General features: G+C 39.7%; 1 protein-coding gene and 1 pseudogene across 1 annotated transcript in view; both read right to left on the bottom strand.

Annotated features, from left to right (window-relative positions):
- Positions 1-23,565, bottom strand: part of LOC117521507 (regulator of nonsense transcripts 1) — a 53,824-nt gene that overhangs the window by 25,218 nt on the left and 5,041 nt on the right. The window contains exons 3-12 of the mRNA XM_034182822.1: positions 20,770-20,859; positions 17,903-18,070; positions 17,621-17,801; positions 13,819-13,980; positions 12,104-12,188; positions 10,760-10,858; positions 10,065-10,173; positions 6,822-6,981; positions 6,326-6,444; positions 1,021-1,185 (exon numbers count right to left, since the gene is read on the bottom strand). Coding sequence (XP_034038713.1) covers positions 1,021-1,185; positions 6,326-6,444; positions 6,822-6,981; positions 10,065-10,173; positions 10,760-10,858; positions 12,104-12,188; positions 13,819-13,980; positions 17,621-17,801; positions 17,903-18,070; positions 20,770-20,859 — 1,338 coding nt within the window. The remainder of the gene's footprint in view (positions 1-1,020; positions 1,186-6,325; positions 6,445-6,821; positions 6,982-10,064; positions 10,174-10,759; positions 10,859-12,103; positions 12,189-13,818; positions 13,981-17,620; positions 17,802-17,902; positions 18,071-20,769; positions 20,860-23,565) is intronic.
- LOC117521508 lies at positions 18,524-19,289 on the bottom strand (annotated as a pseudogene).

Below are 23,565 nucleotides of genomic sequence, written 5' to 3' on the forward strand. Positions count from 1 at the left end.
ATTTGCTTGTTTTTGCATGATCACATTTGTATACAGATTAGGAGACAGGGCTGTGCTCTGATATGTATTTGCAAATACAAACAACCAGAGATGTTGCTGTCCTAACAATGCTACTACACTGACATTTAGGTAACACTGGCATTTCTGCTTTCAAAATTAAAAGCTGGAAGCACTGTAATTGGACCAAATACTTGTGTGCTGTTGTGGCAGAATGGTTGTGAAAAAGTGCAAGCTCATACTTTAAAAAAAAAAAGGAGATTTCCAAGGTCAAATTTGTTAAAAAGCTGGCAAATTTGGCCAAGCTATCATGAGCAGAATCAATACTCTGTCCAGAAAACTGTACTGGGTTTTCTTAAAGGGTGTTGGTGAAACCTAATCTTGCTTAAACCTGAGCTTTTCTGAGGTGCACTTTTTGGAGGTGTCTGATTTGAGAAATCAGAAAAAATTTTTCAAGTTCTGGTGGAAATAAGAATGTTTGACTGACAGACTGGCTGACTGCATTTCAATATAACCCTTCTGATCTTACAGCCAGCAGCAGAGAATCAAGTAACCAGAGGTACAATCCTGACAAATGAAGCTCTCTTAACATCCATCCATAATTTTACCATATATCAATTTGACATTTAAGTCCAAAACACAAAAGCAAAATAAGCATTTTTGGCATCCATTTTCCAAAGAATAGCTAGTCAATCCACCCCCAGCCTCCCCCTTTACAAACAGTCCATCAGGTTCAGATCATTTAATTGGGAAAATTAGTCCGTAACATAAATTTGTTTGTTATGTTATTTTTGTGTGTGGGGGGCGGGGGGGGGGGGGGCTGTATGACTGTCAAAACTAAAACGACTTCAATAGGAAAAATATCTGTCAATAAATGCCATTTTTGTTGGCTTACTAAATTCTAGATACCTTAGAAAAGCATTTAGAACAACAAAATATTAAACTACACAATGAGCTCAAAAAATCATAATGGCTGATCCTGTGTTTTAAAACTGCTTCAAAATATAACCAGTTACGTGTTACCTGTCCATGTTACGGGTCTGGTTGTGCAGAGCCAGGAAGGATACAGGGGAGTCAATAGCCTCCCTGCTCTTGGCGCACAGTCTCACCACCTTAAGTCCCGTCTGGTGGATCTTTTCTGTCAGCTGGTCAACTGCAATGTTACTAGGAGCACACACCAGCACGGGCCTGGGGAAATATAAGGTACAACTACATGTTAGAACACAAAGCCAAACCAAGAAGGATTTCAGACCAACTAAGAATGTTTCATAGATTTTTACCATCTAGATTAACCCCAAGCCACTGTTTATCACTGTTGTAACCCTAGAGAAACATAGTTTAGAGATGCCATTAGAAATGCTCCATCACACCCCAGAGTTCCTGCAGCTACTATACAGGCACAGTGGGTCACTGCACAGAGCAAGAGGTGCTCAGGTTGAAGTGCACCAGTGAACTGAAACAATGGCAGAGAACTGCTGTGCACAGCTTTGCTGGTCACTGCAGCCAGCTACTGCTGATACCTCATTTTACTGAATGTACATCACTAGAAAAGCATTTTAACTTTGGTTTCAACTACACAGTAAAGCAAATTAAATTGTGGCTCAATCACATCAGGAAGCCAACAGAATTACTTAAAGGTTAAAACATTTTGTCTTTGGAATCACTGAATGGACAGAACAGATTTGTTGAGGGTTGTTGAGTGCTGACTGTGAACATAACACAAAGGATTCACAGGGATGTGATTCAGTAACAAAGAAATCAGACGAGAAGTAAACCCAAGGTTCATAAACTGAAGGGCCCTCGATGCTCTGAAACACATTTTCCTGCATTTTAAAGCAATAAAGTGAAGACATTTCATGAGACTTCCATGAGAAGATTTGAAAAAATTGTGTGAAATATCACAGTCTGAGTATTTATTTATGTAGCCAAGTTACACATTGTGACAATCCAGTATATAATATTCATCCGCCCCCAACGGTAGGCCTACTATGTGCACAGCAGTTAACATATCCACGCTGTATTTAACATTCTTCAATATTCAAATGCACTAATAGAAAAATACACAAACTAATATATGAAAGATTACAGCAAGTAATGTTTCTACAGTTGTTCAGTATTTGAATAGAGAAATAAAGGCACATAGCCGACATCCATATTAGAATTACAGGCTATGAATCAGCACAAGTTAATTATTCTGAGATATGGCACCAATAATAAACAATAACTCAATGAGTAATGAAAATAAGGAACTTCTGCCTGTGATCCTGAATGAAAACAAGGTGTCCAATGTTTTACAGATTTTCTTTTAATAAAATACTTAATTACTATATTAACATACAACATGAACAGTATTAGTGAATTTAAAAAATAAATAAATAAATTCTCTTTGCCAAAACCATGAAAAGTACAAAAGCAAGAAAAGGATCAAAAGTGAGTTTACAGCTTTTTTTTTTTTTTTTTAAAGAAGAGATGAGGATGTCACATTGTCTGGTGAGAAGGTAACAAGAATACATTTATTTATACCCTGTCTAGATAAGTACATTCATCCTACACACTGAGATCAGTGGTGCTGATGAGCAGTAAGTAACAATAACTCGTTTTGAGGCGTCACCGACCGAATGGTCCCTTCTAAAAATTGGTCCGCCCTGCCTTCACTGCGCATGCATCATTTGGGTCGACAGCAGCACGTCTGAGACAGACTCTCTACAACCAAAGCGATCAAAGGGCATAATGTTATTATCAACCATCAGATGACAAAATAAAACCTCTTAAATCATTCTAAAGTCAGTTTTAAGCAGAAATAAGGCCATTTTAAACAGAAACAAGGCGATAATCTGTGGATCGCAGCTGACGCTCCGAAATGATCCATGCGCAGTGAAGGCAGGGCAGACCAATTTTTAGAGGGGACCGTTTGGTCGGTGACAGCGGTACTGTGGCCCCTTCCAGCCACATTGGCTGTGCACGTGCTTTCAGTGTGACAGTCTGTACACTGGGCTCATGAAAATTCAGTAAGGTATATCGTATATATTATATTCCAATTCTAAGGTGGAACTATGCCAGTATATAAAGGTATATCTAAGTAGCTAAAAAGGAAGAGTAAAATAGGAGAGTAGAAAAGAGTAGAGTAGAGCCACTTAGGTGCCTGGTCTTGATGACTGCACAGTGAAGACAGACACACTGTCCTGAATGTTAATGGGGATTTTTTTAAAATTATTATTTAGTTATTCATTTTTATTCAGAAGTGCTTGAACCTGTTTGTCTGTGAGGAGGATGAGGAAACACAGGCTGCATGTGTGTGCTACAGCGGGAGCTCGTCTCTCCACAAGACTTTTTTTTTTTTTTTTTTTTTTAAACAGACTGAGTGTGGAGCTGGGGCATTTCTTCCACTCAGATGCTGATTTTTACTGTAACTGCATCAAAATTAACGCAGTCATTACTTTAAAATCACGTCACGACATAAAATTACACTTATGTAAACTCTGCAATTAATCCACTGTTCACATGAATCACATGCATGCATGCATATGAATCACGGATCAACTGTGATCCATTACAACACTAAACCATGGAAATCCACATCCCTGATTCAGTGCATTTTTCAAGACTGCAAAGTGTAGCCGCAATGAGACAGACAGACCTCAGACATTCCAGGGTCACAAAGGAGAGCAACACAGAAAACAACCAGTGCAGCAGAGGAAAAAAAAAAAAAAAAAAAGAAACCACAAATCCAGTCATACTGACCAAAAAAGTGATACTGCCAAAAAAAAAAAAAAAAAAAAACACACTCCAGCATGTGGAGACAAAATGGTCAAACATGAAATGTACAAGTACTCTTCCTGGATAAATAACAGCATTCACTCCATCAAGCGACTGTCACAGGGTGGAATATTGTTACTCCTGCAAGACCTGCAGTTCTGGGTTGTTTTTATTTTTTCCCAACCCAGAAATATAACAACTTCCTTTCTTTCTTTGTAGGCAAGGTCAATGATATTAGGGCCCTGTCACACCATGATGATGTAGCCAGCATATGCAGACATATGGAAAAATGTGCTGAATATGCTGGATATCTTGAATAGGTTAATGCAGCTGTCACACCTTAAGATTTTGCCAGCGTATGCTGACAGCCCCGTTTCCACCGAGTGATCTGGGTCAGACTGCATGGTGTGGTACGGGTCAGAATGGTTACGTCTGGCTTGGTTTGCATTTCCACCATGGCAGAACCCTTTTGTTTGGCTAGCAGAACACGTATATACTGACGAGCTTGCGTATGATGTCATGCGGTGTCTCTTCTCCACATGGAGGCCAAATAGAGTAATTTAACTTTTTTTTTTTTTTAGTCTTTGTGGATCATGGGATTGATTTTCATTGCATGCAGAATACTGAAGAATCAACTGATGCTTGTGGTAAATGCTGATGTGAATGAATGAGGCACTGTGACTCTTTCAGCTTTTAAAATAAGTTCATTTTGTTGTGTTCTCTGGTTCAGGTTGAGAAACGCACTGAGAGCAGACAAACATGAGAGGACTTCTTTAACACGCTACATTTCTTCAGCCACGACATGGAACAAAAGTACTTTCAGACGTTGTTTTCCACAATCAGGAGGCTTTATGTGTACAGGTTTTCGCCAGGCTGCGATGATGAATCCAACTGAAACGACGTAACAGGTTAGATTAAGACTTTATATTTACGCCGTGTGTGAACCATTTAAATATTCGTAACAGGCTGACCTGCATGATGACTGCAGCTTTGAGCCAATCAAAGGAGGCATTTCAACTTATGAGTAACTTACAAGAAACGTGTCAATTGCATAACGTACCTACAACTTATGGTCCGTGTATGCGGGACATATGAGTCATACACAGGCATACGTCGAAAATACTGTGCATGTCCAAAATTTTTTCCATGTACTTGCCATATTACGATGTATATCAGCGTGCTTCAACGTGCTCTTAAATAATACAAAACTTAACTATAACTTATTAGACATACGCCAGCGTTTTTAATACACTTAGCATATACTGGCTAAATCATCCAGGTGTGACAGGTGTTTTAGATCAAACATTTTACCCTCACCCTCTCCACAAATACTGCGCTGCTTTCGGCCTGAAATTTTAGAGAGGTTTTCCCCAAGTACTGGGTACTACTGGAATGGCGTGGTATGAAATGAGCAGTTAGTTAGGGACAGAATCACTTGCATCGGGAAGCAACGTCAACTTGGACATTTCGACCATGCGGAGAGTTTCTCTATGCATGATCCAGCATCCAGCTCAAACCAATGAAGTAGGCTAAAAATCTGAATATAAATTTATTCACAAGTATATCACAAAATCATACAGCAGTGCCTCAATTTGTTCCAGTGTTTACTTCATCACTCGAAAGGAAAGCAACTGGCTAAACACACTGCCAGTTCTCTTTTGATTTATAGGAATTTGCTGAATTGATGATGGTTTCTCATTATGTAATTTTTGGTTTTCCTCTTACTCAGGTCTGAGTTTTTTGCTTGACATAGTGGAACAAATCTGTCTGATCATTACAACTTAAAGCAGTGCCATAGAACAGAGAAAGGGCCTCTTTTGACAATTTACTACTGGTCCACATTTTAAACATCGCCTTGTGCTGTGCATGCCCCCGTTACACATGCAAGAATCTTACGCACAGTATATAAGCACTTTCTCCACTATGTATGGCATGAAAAATTCCTATGGTGGGGAGACATTCTCCCAGTTTATAATGGGTAATATGATATAGCACACCCCTAATTCAATCATAAAGAAACATGCATGGGCAAGCTGACACGGTAGAACCCAGTAAGCTGTGAAATCAGTGCATACTATGTACAGTGCTGCAATTGTCTGCAAACTGTTAAAGACCACATAACCAACTCGTGTACAAACAAGATTTGAACATGGCAGGAAGTTATGAATAACAATGATTATTCCCAGTAAGATGGGAACTGCTACTGTTGAAACACTACCATTAACTACACTGGGGTCAATTTAGGCTATGTGAACTATTTATTCAACCTTCAAGTCATTGCCAAATATTATGATTAGCTTTACTCATTTTAAACAAAATGCTCAACTTTTGTTTTGCAGCTGTGTATTACAGTCAAATACTAGATTTGGATATTACTTGGTTTCAGCCAGTACTCTGATCTTGAGAAGAAACTGACCGTTTAATTCCCACTGTCAGATGCTCAGAATTATGGGCCAATATCCATGTTTAAAATAAATATCAAGGGCTGCTATCATGATACTTTGTGGTTTTTACAGTTGTGTAAAGATTCCAAACCCAGTTAATAAAAGGAAACCCTTTTAATTTTTCTCACCCATTGCCCTGTCTAGCCAAGTGGTAGACAATAGTGGCAGAGGTTACAGTCTTCCCTGTACCAGGAGGACCCTGGATTAGACTTAGGGGGCGCTGTAGCACTGTCTTCACAGCATACACCTGGAAAAAATTAAATCACATAGGTTAAGGTTCACAATGACATGAAACTCAACTTAATTTCCCTTATTGTTATTTACAAATTACTGTGTTTCCAAATTTCATTCAAAGCCTTTATATCAAGGTAGTGGCGTGAACCTCGGGGTGGAGATATTTTTGCTTGTCAAACAAACTATATAGGGAGATGATGTAATGCCTTTGTAATTAGGCTGAACTCAACCTTCATACCAGAAATATTTGGCAATTTTGGAACTAAAGATGGTTGTATGAGACAGACACTTTGTCCTAAATGTTATCTGAGATCGTATCTGTACATTTTTGACACCATGCTGCAAAAATCTCTTGCTTGTACAATCTTGGTTTAATTATTAATGTCTCACCTGGGAGTGGTTGAGGTCAGGCAGGCCTTGAGCAGTGAAGCGCTTGGGCAGCTGGCACTTGATGACTACATCCTCGACTTCGTGCCCCAGCAGTTTGTGGTAGATGTACCCCGACACTGAAGTCTCATCCACAGCAAAAGTCTTCAAGGCACTCTGCATCCTGGACAAACAAAGGACACAGAAGCTTTGAAACAAGATTGAAACTTGGTGCAGAATCAAAGTAAAATTTACCAATGTTTCACAACACACGGAACATCACGTTTTAGGAATATCTCATTTACTTATTTTGTTAGAAAGGTATTTCAATATTGCCAATAATTATTGTGCCCTTTCACAGTGTACAGACTATTAAATATATTTTAAGTAGTGCTGCCAGGCAAAAAAAATATATATATATAATAATTACAAGGTTTGCAATTAATCACATTATTATTATTAAATATCACCCCTGTAGCATAACCAGCAGGATGTGTGCAGTAAATTTTGTGTCACTACATTGTGTAACATTGACGCTACTGAAAATATACACAATGAAAAATTCTACACAGATTTTCACAAAGACTTTTTTCCAAACTGAGTGCTGTCGTATAACCAGCAGGAGATCACTGATGTGTGCTGTGGAGTTTGTGTCACTACATCTTATAACAATGATGCAATTGAAAATTTAAACAATGAAAAATTCCCTTAATTTTTTCAAAAAGGCATTTTTCCAAACCGAGTAGTGTATTATAACCAGGAGGAGACTATGTGTTCAGTGATTTAGGTGACACCACATCTTATACCAATGAACTTATTGAATATTTTTCTGGTGTCTCTTTTCATTTTTGCATTTTATGACGGTCCCTACACTTCCGTTTCTCAGCCACCTGCTCTTTCAGATCAATGTTATTTTTCCAGCTCAGAGGACGGCTCATACTGATCCAAAATAATGGTTGTAGTTCATTGTCTACCTTCCTGAGGTTAGAAACTAGTGTTTGTTTTTCTACCACATTTCTCTTAAGATTTATTGAGTCACGAACTTCGAATCTGTGAATATTTTTCTAACTTTACCGGAGTCTCCAGGAGAGGTTTCCTCCCTGAGTTTGACACCTGCGTTACTGTTTCAGAGGCGTACCGTCCCAGTCAAACCCCAAACCAGTCACATTTTGGGGTTTAACACCTACATCTGTTGCTGACCAGAACATTAATGAGGCTCTTTTATTCCTCATGTCGGAGTACCACATAAAGGTAATCCATGCGCCATACACATGCTCACAGTGTTATTTTTCATTCCTTCTACATTTAAAAAAAAAAACAAAACAGTTCTACTCTGTCCAAAGGCATGGACATCCAAACCAGTTACTGCTCTCAAAAACACATTTACAGACCAAATCAGTGACGTTAAAACAAAAAGGATCAAAGTGTGTTTAATCGAGATTTTAAAAAATTAAAGCATTATAGGAGTTGTAATTAATTGAACATAATTAATGTGCTATTTTGACAGCCATAATTTTAAGTTTAAACAGGCACGACATACATCACTTTAATATATACAGATACGCATGTGCACATTTGCTCAATCAACCACAGAAATTCAACAAATAACTACAGACAGATTCCACGTGAGGTCATTATTCATAGCAGAGCTGCATGGTGCCATGACTGGCCCCCGCACTGTTGGTGTAAGGCAGACAGTTAAGGTAGACTGGAGCCAGGGGGGGGGAAAAAAAAAAAAAAAAAAAAAATCCATAGTTATCAGAGTGCCATCACTCATTATGAATTGGGGTCATCAGACAGAGGAACTAATCAAGAAAAGAAGAAATGTCTAGCTAACATCTCTCGTGCTAATCTCCAGGGGGGAGACTCACGTCTTGACAGGAGCAACGCTTATCCTTATTGAACGATTCATCTAAAAACCAAACAAAATTGATAAAAAACAATATTTTTAAACATCCCCAAACCTATTTTATATGACAAAATGTGTAATTCACAAGTGGACATGATGGTTGTTAGTTAGTTGCTTTATGCTACCTTCCAAAGAACAGTAATGCACTGTTACAATTTTCGATACACAAAATAATCTATCAATACATGAACTTACCCTTGTAAACACTAAGTCTCTGCCCTCGCCAATACTTTTGGTTTTGATGTCAACTACCCATCCAGTTGTAAAATATTCCAAGGCCTTGTAAACCATTTCCTTCTCTGTGTAGAAACACGTTTCCAGAACAAGATAAAAAAAAAAGTCTCCAAATTTGACCCTTGGCCAATTTACACTGTCAAAATCTATCACTGACAAAGAACAGGAGTCAATACCACCAATCAACAACTTTCTGTTTATATCACTCTCTGCTATCTTAAAGACAGTTTTTAAATTGTGACTTGTGTCTGCATCTGGCACCATTGCCGGTAAATAAGCATTTGTTAGGGTTTGAGTATGGAGGTCGTGTAATGTCAAATGAGTTGAAAAGTAGGTCATGCAAACTCTTTACATGTAAATTAAAATTGATTCAATTTATTTATACAGCGCCAAATCACAATGCAAATCATCCCCAAGGCGCTATACACAAGTAAGCTTTAAAACTTACCCACCCCATGAGCAACAGCAAAAGCCATCAGCTGTAAGGGGAAAAACTCCCTCAGACATTTTTGGTTATCAGAAGAAACCTCAAGCAGACTAGACCGAGTTCTGCTTTGGCCAAAATCCAAAAGTATATTCTTTTACATAAGTTAATCTTACAACACATTTGTAAAAGGTGCATTTAATATCGGGCTGAGTAATATTGGCCAAAAAAAAAACAAAAAAAAAACAATGGGGATAAAATATTAGATATAATTTAATATCGCTGCCAGTATCCTGATAACTGAAACACCAGACTATTAGTTAAAAGTTTAAAAATAGTTTACAAAAATAAAACAGAACAAACATTTAAGTGTTTAAACATGCTTTACTTACAAACAAGTTAGCTTACTAAAATAAGGTACCTTTTCAGTTGATGGAATAGAGTTTTTGCACTTCCTCCCTTAGTTGGCATCACCAGACCATCTTCATGTGCAATTCGTCACATACAAGATACTGAAACTGCATCTACAAAGTTGATGTTGTGCTACTATGAACTACTTGAGAGTTGCTTCTTTTAATAAAAAAAATAACCTAGCCATAGTTTCAGGCAAACATATGTAGCTCCCCACCCCCTTTTTTTAAAAAATGAATTATGAAGTTGTCCATTATAGGCTCAAGTTTGTGCACATCTTTCAGAATACCTGTCAAAGGACGTGGACTTCCACACAAAGTCGACTTGAAAGTTGTGTGGGACTTCCACTGGCGCTCCAGCGCTGCTCCTCAACTCTATGGCAATCTCATCACCATAGTCTAGTAAGTCAAGGAAAAAGCAAAAAGGCAGAACCTTTTCGGATAAATGGCAGTTTTATGAAATCTTGTGACCGTAGTCCTAAATCTCACCTGTTTCAGGTAAAGATGATTTTATGCAGAGTATTAAGAAGATCACTTACACTGCTTAAGTGCCTTGAAAGTGTAATCTACAACCGTCACATTTTCATTACCTCAAAAGCAGCCAAATGTTATGTTTTTCTAAACAGGCAGCATCTGGTTTTGTTTCTGATGTGAATTAAGAGTTTATTTAAATATCTATCTACCTAGTATTGTAAAGCTATGTTTACAATAAAAATACACAGCTCGTATTTATTTATTTATTTTTTAAATAAGTCAGCGAGAACTCTTGTCGACATTAACCGAACAAGGCAATCTCCTCTGCATGTAGCATTAGATACATCAGTCTGGCACTACTTTGCATTGGATTACCATTTTAAAAACATTTTCAATTAGGGCAAAAAAAAAAAAAAAGCATAAACATTAAATTGAAACAATTTAAAGATAACATATAAGCGCTAAACACATATCAAATGTTTGCAAAATGTATGTGTAACAGTCAGGATACTGTCAGGTACTTTGATGACGTGTCCGATGCCTTTCCAAAGAGGAGCCAAGTCTCCTTTGTACCTCAGGCAAATTTCATCTCCCTGCATCAATCGCATGTCTTCAAAACAGCACATACACCACCACACAACATGAAGAGAACATTAATTAAACTACTAGTGACTAAAAGCACCATTTCATTCATACGCTGAACAAAAATAAACACTTTTGTTTGTGCTCCTATTTTTCATGAACTGAACTCAAAGATCTAAAACATTTTCTACATACACAAAAGACCCATTTCTCTTAAATATTGTTCAGAATTTTGTGTTAATCAGAATTTCTCCTTTGCTAAGATAATCCATCCCACCTCATAGGTGTGGCATATCAAGATGCTGGTTAGACAGCATGATTATTGCACAGGTGTGCCTTAGGCTGGCCACAATAAAAGGCCACTCTAAAGTGTACAGTTTTATCACACATCATAATGCCACAGATGTTGCAGGTTTTGAGGGAGCATGCAATTGACATGCTGACTGCAGGAATGTCCACAGAGCTGTTGTCTGCGAATTGAATGTTCATTTCTCTACCATAAGCCGTCTCCAAAGGCGTTTGAGAATTTGAAAGTACATCCAACCGGCCTCACAACCGCAGACCACGTAACCACACCAGAACCTCATGATGGACCTCCACATCCAGCACGTTCACCTACAAGATCGTCCAAGACCAGCCACCTGGACAGCTGCTGCAACATTTGGTTTGCAGAACCAAAGAATTTCTGCACAAACTGTCAGAAACGGTCTCAGGATCATCTGCTGCAGGATCATCAGCTCATCTGAATGCTTCATCCTCATCGGGGTTTCAAACTAACTGCAGCTCATCACCGTAACTGACTTGAGTGGACAAATGCTCACATTCGATGGCGTTTGGCTGCTGATCAACTCTATGTGAAGGAGATGTGTTGCACTGTGTGAGGCAAGTGATGGTCACACCAGATACTGACTGCTTTTCTGACCCCCCACCCCCACCCCCCACCATACAGCAAAACTGCACATTTCAGACAGGCCTTTTATTATGGCCTGCCTAAGGAACACCTGTGCAATAGTCACACTGTCTAATCAGCATCTTGATATGCCACACCTGTGAGGTGGGATGGATTATGTCAGCAAAGGAGAAGTGCTCACTAACACAAATTTAGACAGATTTGTGAACAATAGCTGAGAGAAATGGGTGTTTTATGTGTACAGAAAATGTTTTAGATCTTTGAGTTCAGCTCATGAATAATGGGAGCAAAAACAAAAGTGTTGCGTTTATATTTTTGTTCAGTGTATATCATGGACAATAATAATAAACTCCAAATACAGACCTGAATCTGTCTTGGGAAGGGTGAAGTAAGCAATCCTCTTTTTATTTAGACCCAAGTCCCATCTCACAGTAATGTTGTCCTGAGTCTGTAAAATAAGTTGGACAATTATTCCCTGTGATTAGAAGGGCAAGCATAGGATTAATATAGTCAGTCAGTCAATGCGTGGGTTAACCAAAATTTCATAATTTCATAAATACTATTACATATTCAACTCTGACATTTGGGATTTTGATAGATACAAGTGAGGACCAATTAACTTATGATGGTGGTCCATGTTGACATCTTAACATGCAAAACAACCATAACATAAAGGCATCAAGCTGGTTGTGAGACCTTGTTGTTAATCACTGGGGTCCTAGTGGTCACAAAGGATGCTGTGGTCAGCATTTAATTTTTCAGACAGAAATAATTTATATGTTGTGGAGTATGTGCAGCTTAATCCATTAAGAAAACAGTGCAGCTGTATTTTCAAATGCTAACAAGCTATATCATGTCACATTACTTCTCAGATGGTATTAAGCGGCCAAGTGAAAATTTTTAGTGTATGATATTAAGCGGCCAAGTGAAACTTTTTTAGTGTATGATATTTCCAGATATTAGAATGTGCAAGGAGTCTGTGTGTAAAAATTACTACCGTATTTTCCGCACCATAAGGCGCACCTAAAAGCCTTAAATTTTCACAAAAATCGGCCGTGCGCCCTATAATCCGGTGCGCCTTATGTGTGCACTGAATTCCAAAATCTGTAAAAACGACTGACGTTGTCTTTGACCGTGGGAATATTGGACCATTTTCCGCTGACACAGGGACGTAATACGTAAAGTACGTACGCTGGCAGCGTAGAGTACGTACCCTGGCAGCGATAAACCAATCGGAGAACATTATGTAATACGTAAAGTACGTACGCTGGTAGCGTAGAGTACGTACGATGCCAGCGATAAACCAATCAGAGAAGAGTCCGTGAGTCTGTGGTACGTACACTTACCTCCGCCACTCCTCCGGTAGTTACCGTATACTACAGGTATCCTGCAAAACAACATTTGTTTAAGGACCCACGAAAATGGCGCCAGCGAAGAGACATGCTTACGAGGCACAATTCAAACTGCAGGCTATCAGTTACGCGGTTGTTCATGGGAATAGAGTAGCTGCGAGAGAATTCAAGATAAATGAATCTATGGTACGTAAGTAGAGGAAACAAGAAAATGAACTGCGCCAAGTTAAAAAGACTAAACGGAGTTTCCGCGGAAACAAAGCGAGGTTGGCACAGCTAGAAGACCAACTCGAGCAATGGGTCACTGAACAAAGAACAGCCGGGAGAAGCATCTCTACAGTCACCATTCAGCTGAAGGCAAAAACGATAGCGACGATGAGAGGGAAGATGAGCGGGAACCTGGTGTGTTTGATGGCGAAATTGCCCAGCTGTTCAATTCAGACACAGAAGATGAGGACTTCAATGGATTTGTGACAGAACCATAATAAAAAATAATGTGAGTACCATACTGTTAAATACCGGTAGTTCAAAGTTGTTAAAAAGTTCAAATAAACTCACTGTTTTGCTTCCGTGACCTTTTTTTTTTGTAGACTATATGTTTTAGCGTGCGCCTTTTGTAAGGGTTAAGTACCCGCTAATTGAGGCCGCACCTTATAATCTGGTGCCCTTTATGGTGCAGAAAATACGGTAAATGTTCTTTAATACTAAATTATGCTCATACGGGACCTGGGATTCCTTAAGTTTCTTGTCATAATCAGCCTCCAGTTTCACAAGAGGTCCAAAGATGTTCTGGTACTGGTAGGCATCCTCATAGCGGAGCAGGACGTGTTGGGGCTCCTCATCCACACCAGGTTTCTCCAGATCCTCTAAGGTTGCGGTTGGATTTTCCTGCCAAGACGAAACCCACCAGAGATCAGACATACCGGTAAATATAACAATTCTGAAATACCCTCAAATTGAATAAGCAGAATGTGACCTTTCGACCGCTTAAAACAGGACAAGGTTAGCCATCTTTGAACTTGTCCAAGGTCTGTGGCCCAAGAATGTTCCCTGTGATTCTGAAGACCCTGACAGTAATATAACTGGACTTATGAGCACAGACAGATGGACGGATGCAAAGCCTTCGCAATACCCGATGGCTATATTTTGGCCTCGGGTATAAATGAAATGGAAACCAAATACAGTTACATGCCTCTACACCAACTTTGAAACAAACATGGGAGATTTACCTATCAAGAATTTTACAGAGAATGCTCACTTAGTGTCTGCATCTACTTTGAAAGTGAAAATACTAGAGCCCAACCGATATACGAGGTATCTTATAAAATTAACCGTCAGTTTTATAAAAAAAAAAAAAAAAAAACCTATATGGATTTGATTGACATGTGATTACACCAATCATGCTTGAACCCTCGTGCGCATGCGTGAGTTTTTTCACGCGTGTCAGTGACGTCATTTCCCTGTGGGCAGGCCTTGAGTGAGATGTGGTCCCGCCCTCTCGGCTGAATTACTTTGTTTCACACGCTGCTCCAGACGGCACGCGTTACTTTATCAAATTTTTTCTGGATCTGTGAGGAATATCCGAGTGGATACTATTCGAGAAATTAAGCTGGTTTTCGGTGAAAAGTTTAACGGCTGCTGAGAGATTATGGGGTGTTTCTGTCGGTGTAAGGACTTCCCACGGACCGGGACATCCTGCAGCGCTTCCAGGCGCCGTCGTCGGCCTGTTTCGACCTGAAAACATCCTAATTTAAGGCTTAATTCACCCAGGACGTCGTGAGAGAACAGATAAAATTCAGAAGAGGCCGGCATGAGGACTTAATGCGGACATTCCACTGTTTAAGGACATTTTTTAATGAAAGACGTGCGCGCAAATTCGCCGAGTCGTTTCCGTGACGACTCGGCGAATCTGTGTGCGCCGCGACAGGAAAAACACCTCCGTGTTGAAAACCATTTGTAAAATTCAGGCGGCTTTTGATGGCTTTCAACAAGTGAGTAACTGAGAAATTGTTTAACAGATTGGGCATGTTCCAACTTGCCCGTTAAGTTTTCCAACGGAGGTGTTTTTCCTGTCGCGACCCCCCGCGGTCGGGTCCGGCCCGACATGCGACTCTGCCCGCACGTTCTTTCATTACAAAATGTCCGTTAACAATGGAATGTCCGAATAAACTCTTCATGCCGACTTCTTCTGAAAGTTCTCTGTTCTCTGACGACTTACTGGGTTAACAGAGCCTGAAATGTGGAAGTTTTCAACTTGAAACGGCGAGACGCTGCCGCCTCGAAGCGCAGATCGCCGTCAGGCGCCGTGGACCGTCCTTAAAGCGACAGTTACAGACCAACATCTCTCATCAGCTGTTAAAATTTTTACCGAAAACCAGCTGAATTTATCGAATGGTGTCCACTCAGTTGTGCCTTACAGTTTTGAAAAATTTTTTGATCAAACAAAGCAGCAGTCTCTGAGCCATTCCTAAACAATGAAAAAAAAAAAAATCGACGAGAGGGTGGGCGACTCCTCACTCAAAGACTGCCCACAGCCGAATGACGTAACCGACAGGCGTGAAAAAACTCTCGCATGCCCACGAGGGTTCAAGCATGTCTGATGTAATCACACGTGATTCAAATCCATATGGTTTTTGAAAAAAATACTTTTCGAATAGATACTTTTCTAATAGACCTCTCTCTCTCTATCTATACATATATATATATATATATATATATACACACACACTTCAGTGTGTAGATTGGCATTCATCAGCTGCTTCTTTGACACAGGTCTTGAGTGCTGACAGCTGGCCAGTCATAGCTGCTGCCCTGTCTGTGCATATTCCAACCCAGAATGACCAGTTTACCTGACATGTAGTTGATCAAAGCCTTAAAGAGTTCTGCCCCAGTTGTGTTTGATGGCAGCATCAGTGTACACAACATATCCTCACGCACATCACCTTGAAAACTACATCGCTCATAAACCAGCAGTATTGCCTTATTTTCTTTATCAGTAGATTCATCACCTCGGATACCAAACCACAGTGACTCATTAAGCCGCTACAACAACTGTGTTTCAATCTCATATGCAATTTCATCAATTCTCCTTGAAACAGTTGTCACCAAAAGGGGAACTTATGCCACCTGTTTAATTGCAGCATCTTCCAGAAATTCACAGCATATGTCCTTGGCAAAAGTAGGCAAAATTAATTTGTCACCAATCGTGAAAGGCTTTTAGCTTTGGCAGTGCAGTTAGCCATGTACCACAACGCTCTCTAAACAGCGTGTTAAGGTTGTGGCACGCAGCATCTGCTTCTGCCCCACCTGCTCACCATTTTTCCACTCAAAAAATTCAACAGGCTTGTTTTTAAGTGCAGGATGCTTGGATTCCAGGTGTTGAAGCAGTTTTGACAGCTTCATCGCCTCGCGAGACAGCTTGTCTTGAGGTATCACATACAGCCGGCTTGGAGCATGCAAGTCATTGGTCAAAATATAACCATATTTTATATGTGATTCATTTCTGATTTTTTTTTTTTTTAATAAGCTATCTTCTTTTTTGTGGTCTCGGCCTCTGGTGTCTCTGTACCTATGGGTGCAGACTGAACATTTTCCCAGTACACATCATCTTTGTTGTATTCATCAGCAATATGATAATGACACTTTTCTGATCAGAGTGGAAATCCGACAAGTCTCTTTTTTCGACCAGTCACAATGCAGCCCGGTCATGCCTTGATGGAGAACAATTATAAGTTGACAGAAAGCCGCCTGTAATGAAAAAGACTTAAATATTTGCTTTTTCTTCATGTTTTTGGCTCATTAACTGCAATGCAACAGTCAGCAAGTGAGGACTGTGATGACTGACCTGACCAGCATTTGTGTATACGTGTGTACCTGTGGTGTGACAGCGGGAGAATAGGTGCCACTCAGACTGCATGTCAAATTAACACCTACACAAGCCTGTACTGATGCATTTCTTTAAGATTGCTTTAACATACTTATTTATTTATAGTTCTACATTTCCTTAAAGCCTAGTAGCAAACGCTGCGTGGCCCAGTGCTGGTCTGTGTACCGGTGGTTTGGGACTGACGATGTATATATTAGCAAATATATCTGTATCATAAATCTTTTTACTCCCTAATATCAGCATCATATCACCCCCCACCCCCATTTTTTTTAAATAAATAAATAAAAATCAATCCATATTGGTTTGGCTCTAGCAAATACCTCTTCAGGTGATTATATCTGAGAATGTCTGTGCAAGTAAAAAGACCATGTGCCAATTTTAAATGTAGACTGAGATTTGTGCACAGCATCCACTAAACACACTGTGCCCACTTAAGCTTTCCTACATGAAACATAGGCGCAACCACAAAACATGGGAATTAGGGAATTTCTAAAAACAATCACAGGTAAGAAACTGCTCTTGATTATTTTCACAATTAAATGTTCTATTCATAACGGGTGATGCCTTAAGTTACAGTACAAGTCATGAATATTTCCTGAACATTGTGGTGGGTGTGTGCATTGACAACAGGGAGAGTAGCACCTTCCAGAGTTCTTCTAGCTTGTTGATCTGCTGGGCGGCAATCTGCCGGGCCCTGAGCTGCTCCTGCTCTGAGGGGATTTTGACGAGCCAGGAAAGGAAGCAGCGGTCCTGGATGAGCGGCTGCCACTGGGAGCTGTCCCAGTTGATGTCCTTCAGGCTGCTCTGGCTGGCACATGGCTGCCTGTATTACCATCAACACAAGTGTCAAATGCTAACTGCAAACATCTACCCCTAACGCCTCAGAGTGGGGTCCAAGATCTTGGACAATTGCATGCATCTTACCTGCACAGTAACACCACCACTGAGTCAGCTTTGGCAGGAATGAAACCCAACAAGAAGACGTTGCGACAGCCGCAGTTGTAGCATTCCAGCACAGTTTCTCCAAGGGGGCCGTCTTTATGCAGTGTCACCTCCTTTGACTTTGCTCTCACCAGATGATTTACAATGTGGCTTAAAGTATAAGAAATGCAGAAGTACTATTAATGAACAACTACCTTCTTGTATACAGGTCTCCTTTAGTTCTGAATCCAGGGACCAATATCATTGACGAACGCCAAGAACAAATAATACAAACTAAGAGCATAAACCCACATGGTCAGTGAAATATAGTTTACTGCCATGTTTGTCTGCAGACACTAAAACTCAAAAAAGTAGCTTACAGACTGATGAACTTTTCAGAAGAAGAGCCGTTATTATCATTGTACACATAGACATACAATGAAATTTGTCCTCTGCATTTAACTCATCCTAATTACAGTTAGACACAATCCAACCACTAGGAGCAGTAGGCAGCCACAGTCCAGTGCCCGGGGACCAACTCCAGACATAGAGATGCTGCCTTGGTCAAGGGCAAAGAAAGGAGCAGACCCTTAATAATCAACATCAAATCTTACTTTACACACAAAAAACTTGCTTGTTGTCAGTACAGTGGACTCAGAACTGGAATAAAATTTCCCACTGTGCAGAAATGAAGTGTTGATGCGACCGCAGAACTACGACCCGATGGCTTTGGTTTCAACAGGCTGAATGAGGTGAGATATTATCAGCTCTCCTTTACTGTTGATGTAGCTTTCAGCCATGTCCTGTACAGCGGGCAGGCCGCATGTCATCTTTAGTGGCTGGAAATGCACAAGGTGCTTGATAAATTTTAGCTGGCTGTTGACTGAGGGTATATTCTTATGGATTACAAGCATCTGTGCTTTTTCCAGACCATATCTTTTTCCCGGTGTGGTCGTGCTACCACACTTTTAACATGTGCCACTATGTACAGTTTGTGTCTTTGGTTAGGATCGCTACCTAACCGTTCCTGTTCTTTTGCTCCTTCAGCAAAAAGCTCTTTTGGGATTCTGGGTTTGAAAAATTTGCTGCAAATGAAGAAGAACCAAGGAGATGGTCCCAGTGTGGCTCCAGTTAGGACCTTGACTGGTGCAGCATGAAAACCTTTACAGAGAAACATCATTTACTTTTGCTAAAGACACCGTAAGGTTACAGCAGCGACAGTATTAACTCAAAGTGCAAGTTTCCACAAACTCTGAACATGAAATCACACACTTAAAATCCATTCACTAAATGTACGAGGATAACAGCAAAATGTATTTTTAATGCTGCTGTCAGGACATGTTTTTTTTTACCGAATGTGACGACAGCAGCCTGTGGGTCAAGGAAAGGGTAAAGCAAACTACTTAGATATATGAATGGAAAAAGCAAAAAAATTTGATTAATATTAAATATGTTGAAAGATGGACAATACTTAAATAATGATATCAAGACCATCAAACAGGTTAGTATACCTAAACCTACTACTTTTGGCAAACTGAAACTTGTATTTTCTAATTGCAACAGTAATTTATGCCAAGGTGAAAATAGTCAAAGTAAGGCAGGACGTGCATTCAATTAGGTTATGAAATTAAAGCGCATATCAATGGTATATGAAATGTCAAATGAGTGGACTATACAAAATACATAAAGAATTATGAAATTATTTTATTTTGATGCTATATGCCCTGAGATATTAAGCCATAAACATGGGGAATTTAGCTTGATTTTATCTGCCGTTTTGAAATGCTCAGATTTGTTAGCCTGCAAAAAATGTTGACTTGCGTGACGTCACCTTTGGAACCTCCCTCCAGATCCAAACTGGCTCATAGTCCCATTAATTTATAGATTTTTACAGGCTACTGATAGCCCCGTTTTCACTGAGTGGTTCGAGTGATGCACATTTTTATACGTGTCAGAACAGTTCTTTTTTGCCAAAAGAATCCTTTTGATTGGCAGGTGGAGCACTTTTGTTGACGAGCATGCTTGCACAACAATTTTGGTCTTCTTCAAGACCTTGGCAATTTGCAGCAGTACAAAGAAAAAATAAGTTCTCTCGCCTCAAAATTTCTTCTTCTGAGAAACACCATTACGTGTCTGCACTAGAAAGAGGAAGAAAAACCATCACACAAAATTACCATCATACAAGTGATAAAGCTTCTGTTAAATGCAGAAATGGTGTCACAAAATACAGACTATCACAACTTGAATCACCAAGAATTTGCTTGGCCCACATTCAGATTCTGAAAACCAGGGCTATGCTGTACACTCTGCAGCCAAGATACAGGGCCCCAAGTCAAATATTTTATTGACATGATCCCCAACCTCTACAATCAGACTCAAACTAAAGTAATGGAATCACTGAAGAAAGCGGGTTGGAGTTTTCATTTTATTTATTTTTAATTGAAGGATTCTATCACTCAGTGCACATAATTTGTGTGTAATAGACTTCCTATTTCTAACAGGAAGACTAGAATAGTCTGAAATCACTGCTGCAGTCACATTTCTTTTCTGCTGCTTATTTGCTTTGCTGGGAAATAAACGTAACCATCCAACTGATGAGCACCTTGCATTTGTTTTATTTAAAGAAACGTTTATTTTAATTATCCATCATTCCAAACACACTTTCTAAGTAGTTGCTCAGCAAGAAACAGGGATGGGTGGGGTGCTTAGAGATTCTTACCCCTAATATTTCCAATGACACCAGAAGGTAGAACGCATGACTGGATTGAAGTGACAAGGAATTTTTCAACGCCAATTTATCATCACTTTTACTTTGCCAAGTACACTAGCAGTTCTATATAGAAAATGACTGAGGTAGCACTGGAACTTACCTGCCAGACGTATTTCCACGACCATTACAAAACCATTTCTTACTGGTGTTGCAGTAGACAACACAGGCAGGATCATGTATCCCACAATAACTACAACAGAAAAGACAAAATAAAGAAAAACATTACAGCAGCCATGATATCAACTGAACTATAGTCCAATAAAACTCGCCTAAACAGTGATCGTATAAACTGGATACTCGCATTCACTGGATAAAAGCAAAAGTCCCAATGCTTCTGTATGGTTTTCCATGTAATAAACACTGTATATAACAGATTTTGTATAACAGCTTTTCTCTCTCACATCGGGCAAAATGCCCCGCCACATCGTAATGTATTTCCATTGAAAACCCCTCCCATGTATCGGACAGAGCAGTCTGGACGTGCCCAGTAACAGAGGTAAGAAATGAAGTTCAGCACTGACACTCGCCGATTCGAGGAAAGTGGGTACCATTTTTCCTTGATTAAAAGACCAGCCGTTTATTTTTTAAACCGTGCTCAGACACGGGACCTAAACAAGGCAGGGCGGAATTCAAGGCCGGTGATTATTAACAAAATGCTGCTTGTTATCTGCACTGTAATATGGTGTTATGTTTTCCACATATGCCTGGGTGTGACGAACCAAACTGCTTTAGATCAGAACCCTCTGCAGGGCTGTGAACCTGCACACCTGTTAAATTGGAGACTGCAGAGGGCTGTGATTTGTCACTTTTGGATTTTTACTCCTTCCTCTTCCATCATATTTTAGTAGTTTTTTGCAGTGTGCCCACCAATTACAGTTATCTTGCATCAGATCGAAAAGTCTGCAAATATGACTTCACAACACAAAGTCAGAAAAAGATGCTCAAATAACCTGCAATTCATGGAGGAAATTACTATATCATTGGTTTGGAGGTTGGTGATTGTTTTATACATATGTTTTTTTTCTATATTTTTCCATTTGGGCAGCTGCAAATTTTAGTTTATCTTGATGGTGTCAATTTTGAAGCAGGGGATTCTTTCCTGATCACCACCCTCTCAGTCCATGGCAATGTAAATCTTGCTTCACTGTGGAGAGTAACGGTGGTGTTCCAGCAGTTTTCTAGTTCATGGCAAGACTGAGCCTTAGTGGGTCCTGGGTTGTTCCTCTCATCGAAGTACGACAGCTTTGGTCTTCTTCAAGACCCTGGCAAAGCGGATGATCTTGAAATCTGCAGTTGTGCAGAAATGGCTCCAAGAGATGGTCCCAACCTGTGTAAATTAACAATACTCCTCCTTATATCTTCACTGTGTTCCTTGGACTTTTCCATTGTTCTGTCAGTCCAATGAACTGTCAAACACATCCTTTTTATCCTGGCAAAGGCAAACCACCAGTTGTATTCAATCACGATCACTAACAAGGAGTAAACAGGTCTTGGCATTGTCACTATGGAATCTTAATCATTAAAAGATTTAAGTAAATGTATGTATATATTTGAGCCTGTATGTATAATTTTTACCATGTGTGGATTGGAGGAGATTGAAAATAAATTCAAACTTGTACACCCAAGTCTTTTTTTTTTTTACATCATAATGATGTATGCTGTACCATCATTCCACCCTGGCATAAGAACAGTTCAAAGACATTATTAAAAGCCCAAAATTACCATGACATTCATACACATGATGAGTGTACGTACACCACAACTGAACCTCAGAAGAGAAGTTATAGCAGTTACAGAGGTAGTTTTGGTGTCGTTTTTTTTAAGCTGTTTTCAAGCTCTACAACACTTTCTCCAACATCTTTTTCACAGCATTAACAAGAAGAAAGTTACAAGAAACTGACCTCTTCAAATGTGACCCCCCCCCCCCCCCCCCCAAAAAAAAATAAAATAAATAAAAAAAGTAGGTTCCTTCAAATCCTTTTTTCAAATTCCTGTCAATATTAGCTCTGACAGCCTCTGAGATATGGGCAAATATACTCGTATGCATCATGTTCACTTGAAAAATCACCATTAGTAACACATTACACATTTTAACTACTGCTAGCACTTGCTCAGTGGCTACTTTCATTTTCAACTCGGTGTCAAAACAAATTGGCCTCTAGAAATTATAATGCTGTGCACTTTCACTTTTGATCTGACATACCTTTCTGGGGAACTCCCATGGCCTTTCCTCAGCAGCCTGCACATACAGCCTGTACATACAGGCTGCTGAGGAAAGGCCATGAGCAAGACACCAGTCATATCCCTGTGAAGGCAGATCAAGTAGACAATGTAATCATTCATGAACCCATTACATCATATTGCACACCCCTCATTGCACTATGCAGTCTCCACAGTCATAGCCACAAAAATGTAATTCCTTCAGAGTTGTCATGGGTGTCTTGGTGGCTTCCCTCACTGGTATCATTCTTGTAGGGTCACTCACTTTTTGACAGTTGCCTACTCAAAGCAGATTTACAGTATCATACGAGATATCGTACAGTCTATGTGCTCTAATGACTGATACATATTAAGGCCAAGACATACGAGTTGTAATCAGTGACTTAGAAATATTGATGCATCCACCTCTGTAATTGTGATCTGTATTCACAATAACCCTTATGCTTAGTTTATCAAATTACTTATGAGCATTGTGGAGACATTCCAGGTGCGCATTCACAGTGGCTGTAAAACAGCATCCTACGATACACACACAGCTGTGTCAGCACATGTTAGGATCCAAAATCCAACAGACTGAAAAAATTAAGAGCTTTGGGGTGAAGTGTGTTGCCTCCTGTCTGTACATCTTCGCAGAGCCATCTCTTTCAAATTAAAGCTCAAAAGCTTTCACTCTGTC

Source organism: Thalassophryne amazonica, chromosome 12, assembly GCF_902500255.1.
Source record: "Thalassophryne amazonica chromosome 12, fThaAma1.1, whole genome shotgun sequence".
Taxonomy (NCBI): Eukaryota; Metazoa; Chordata; class Actinopteri; order Batrachoidiformes; family Batrachoididae; genus Thalassophryne; species Thalassophryne amazonica.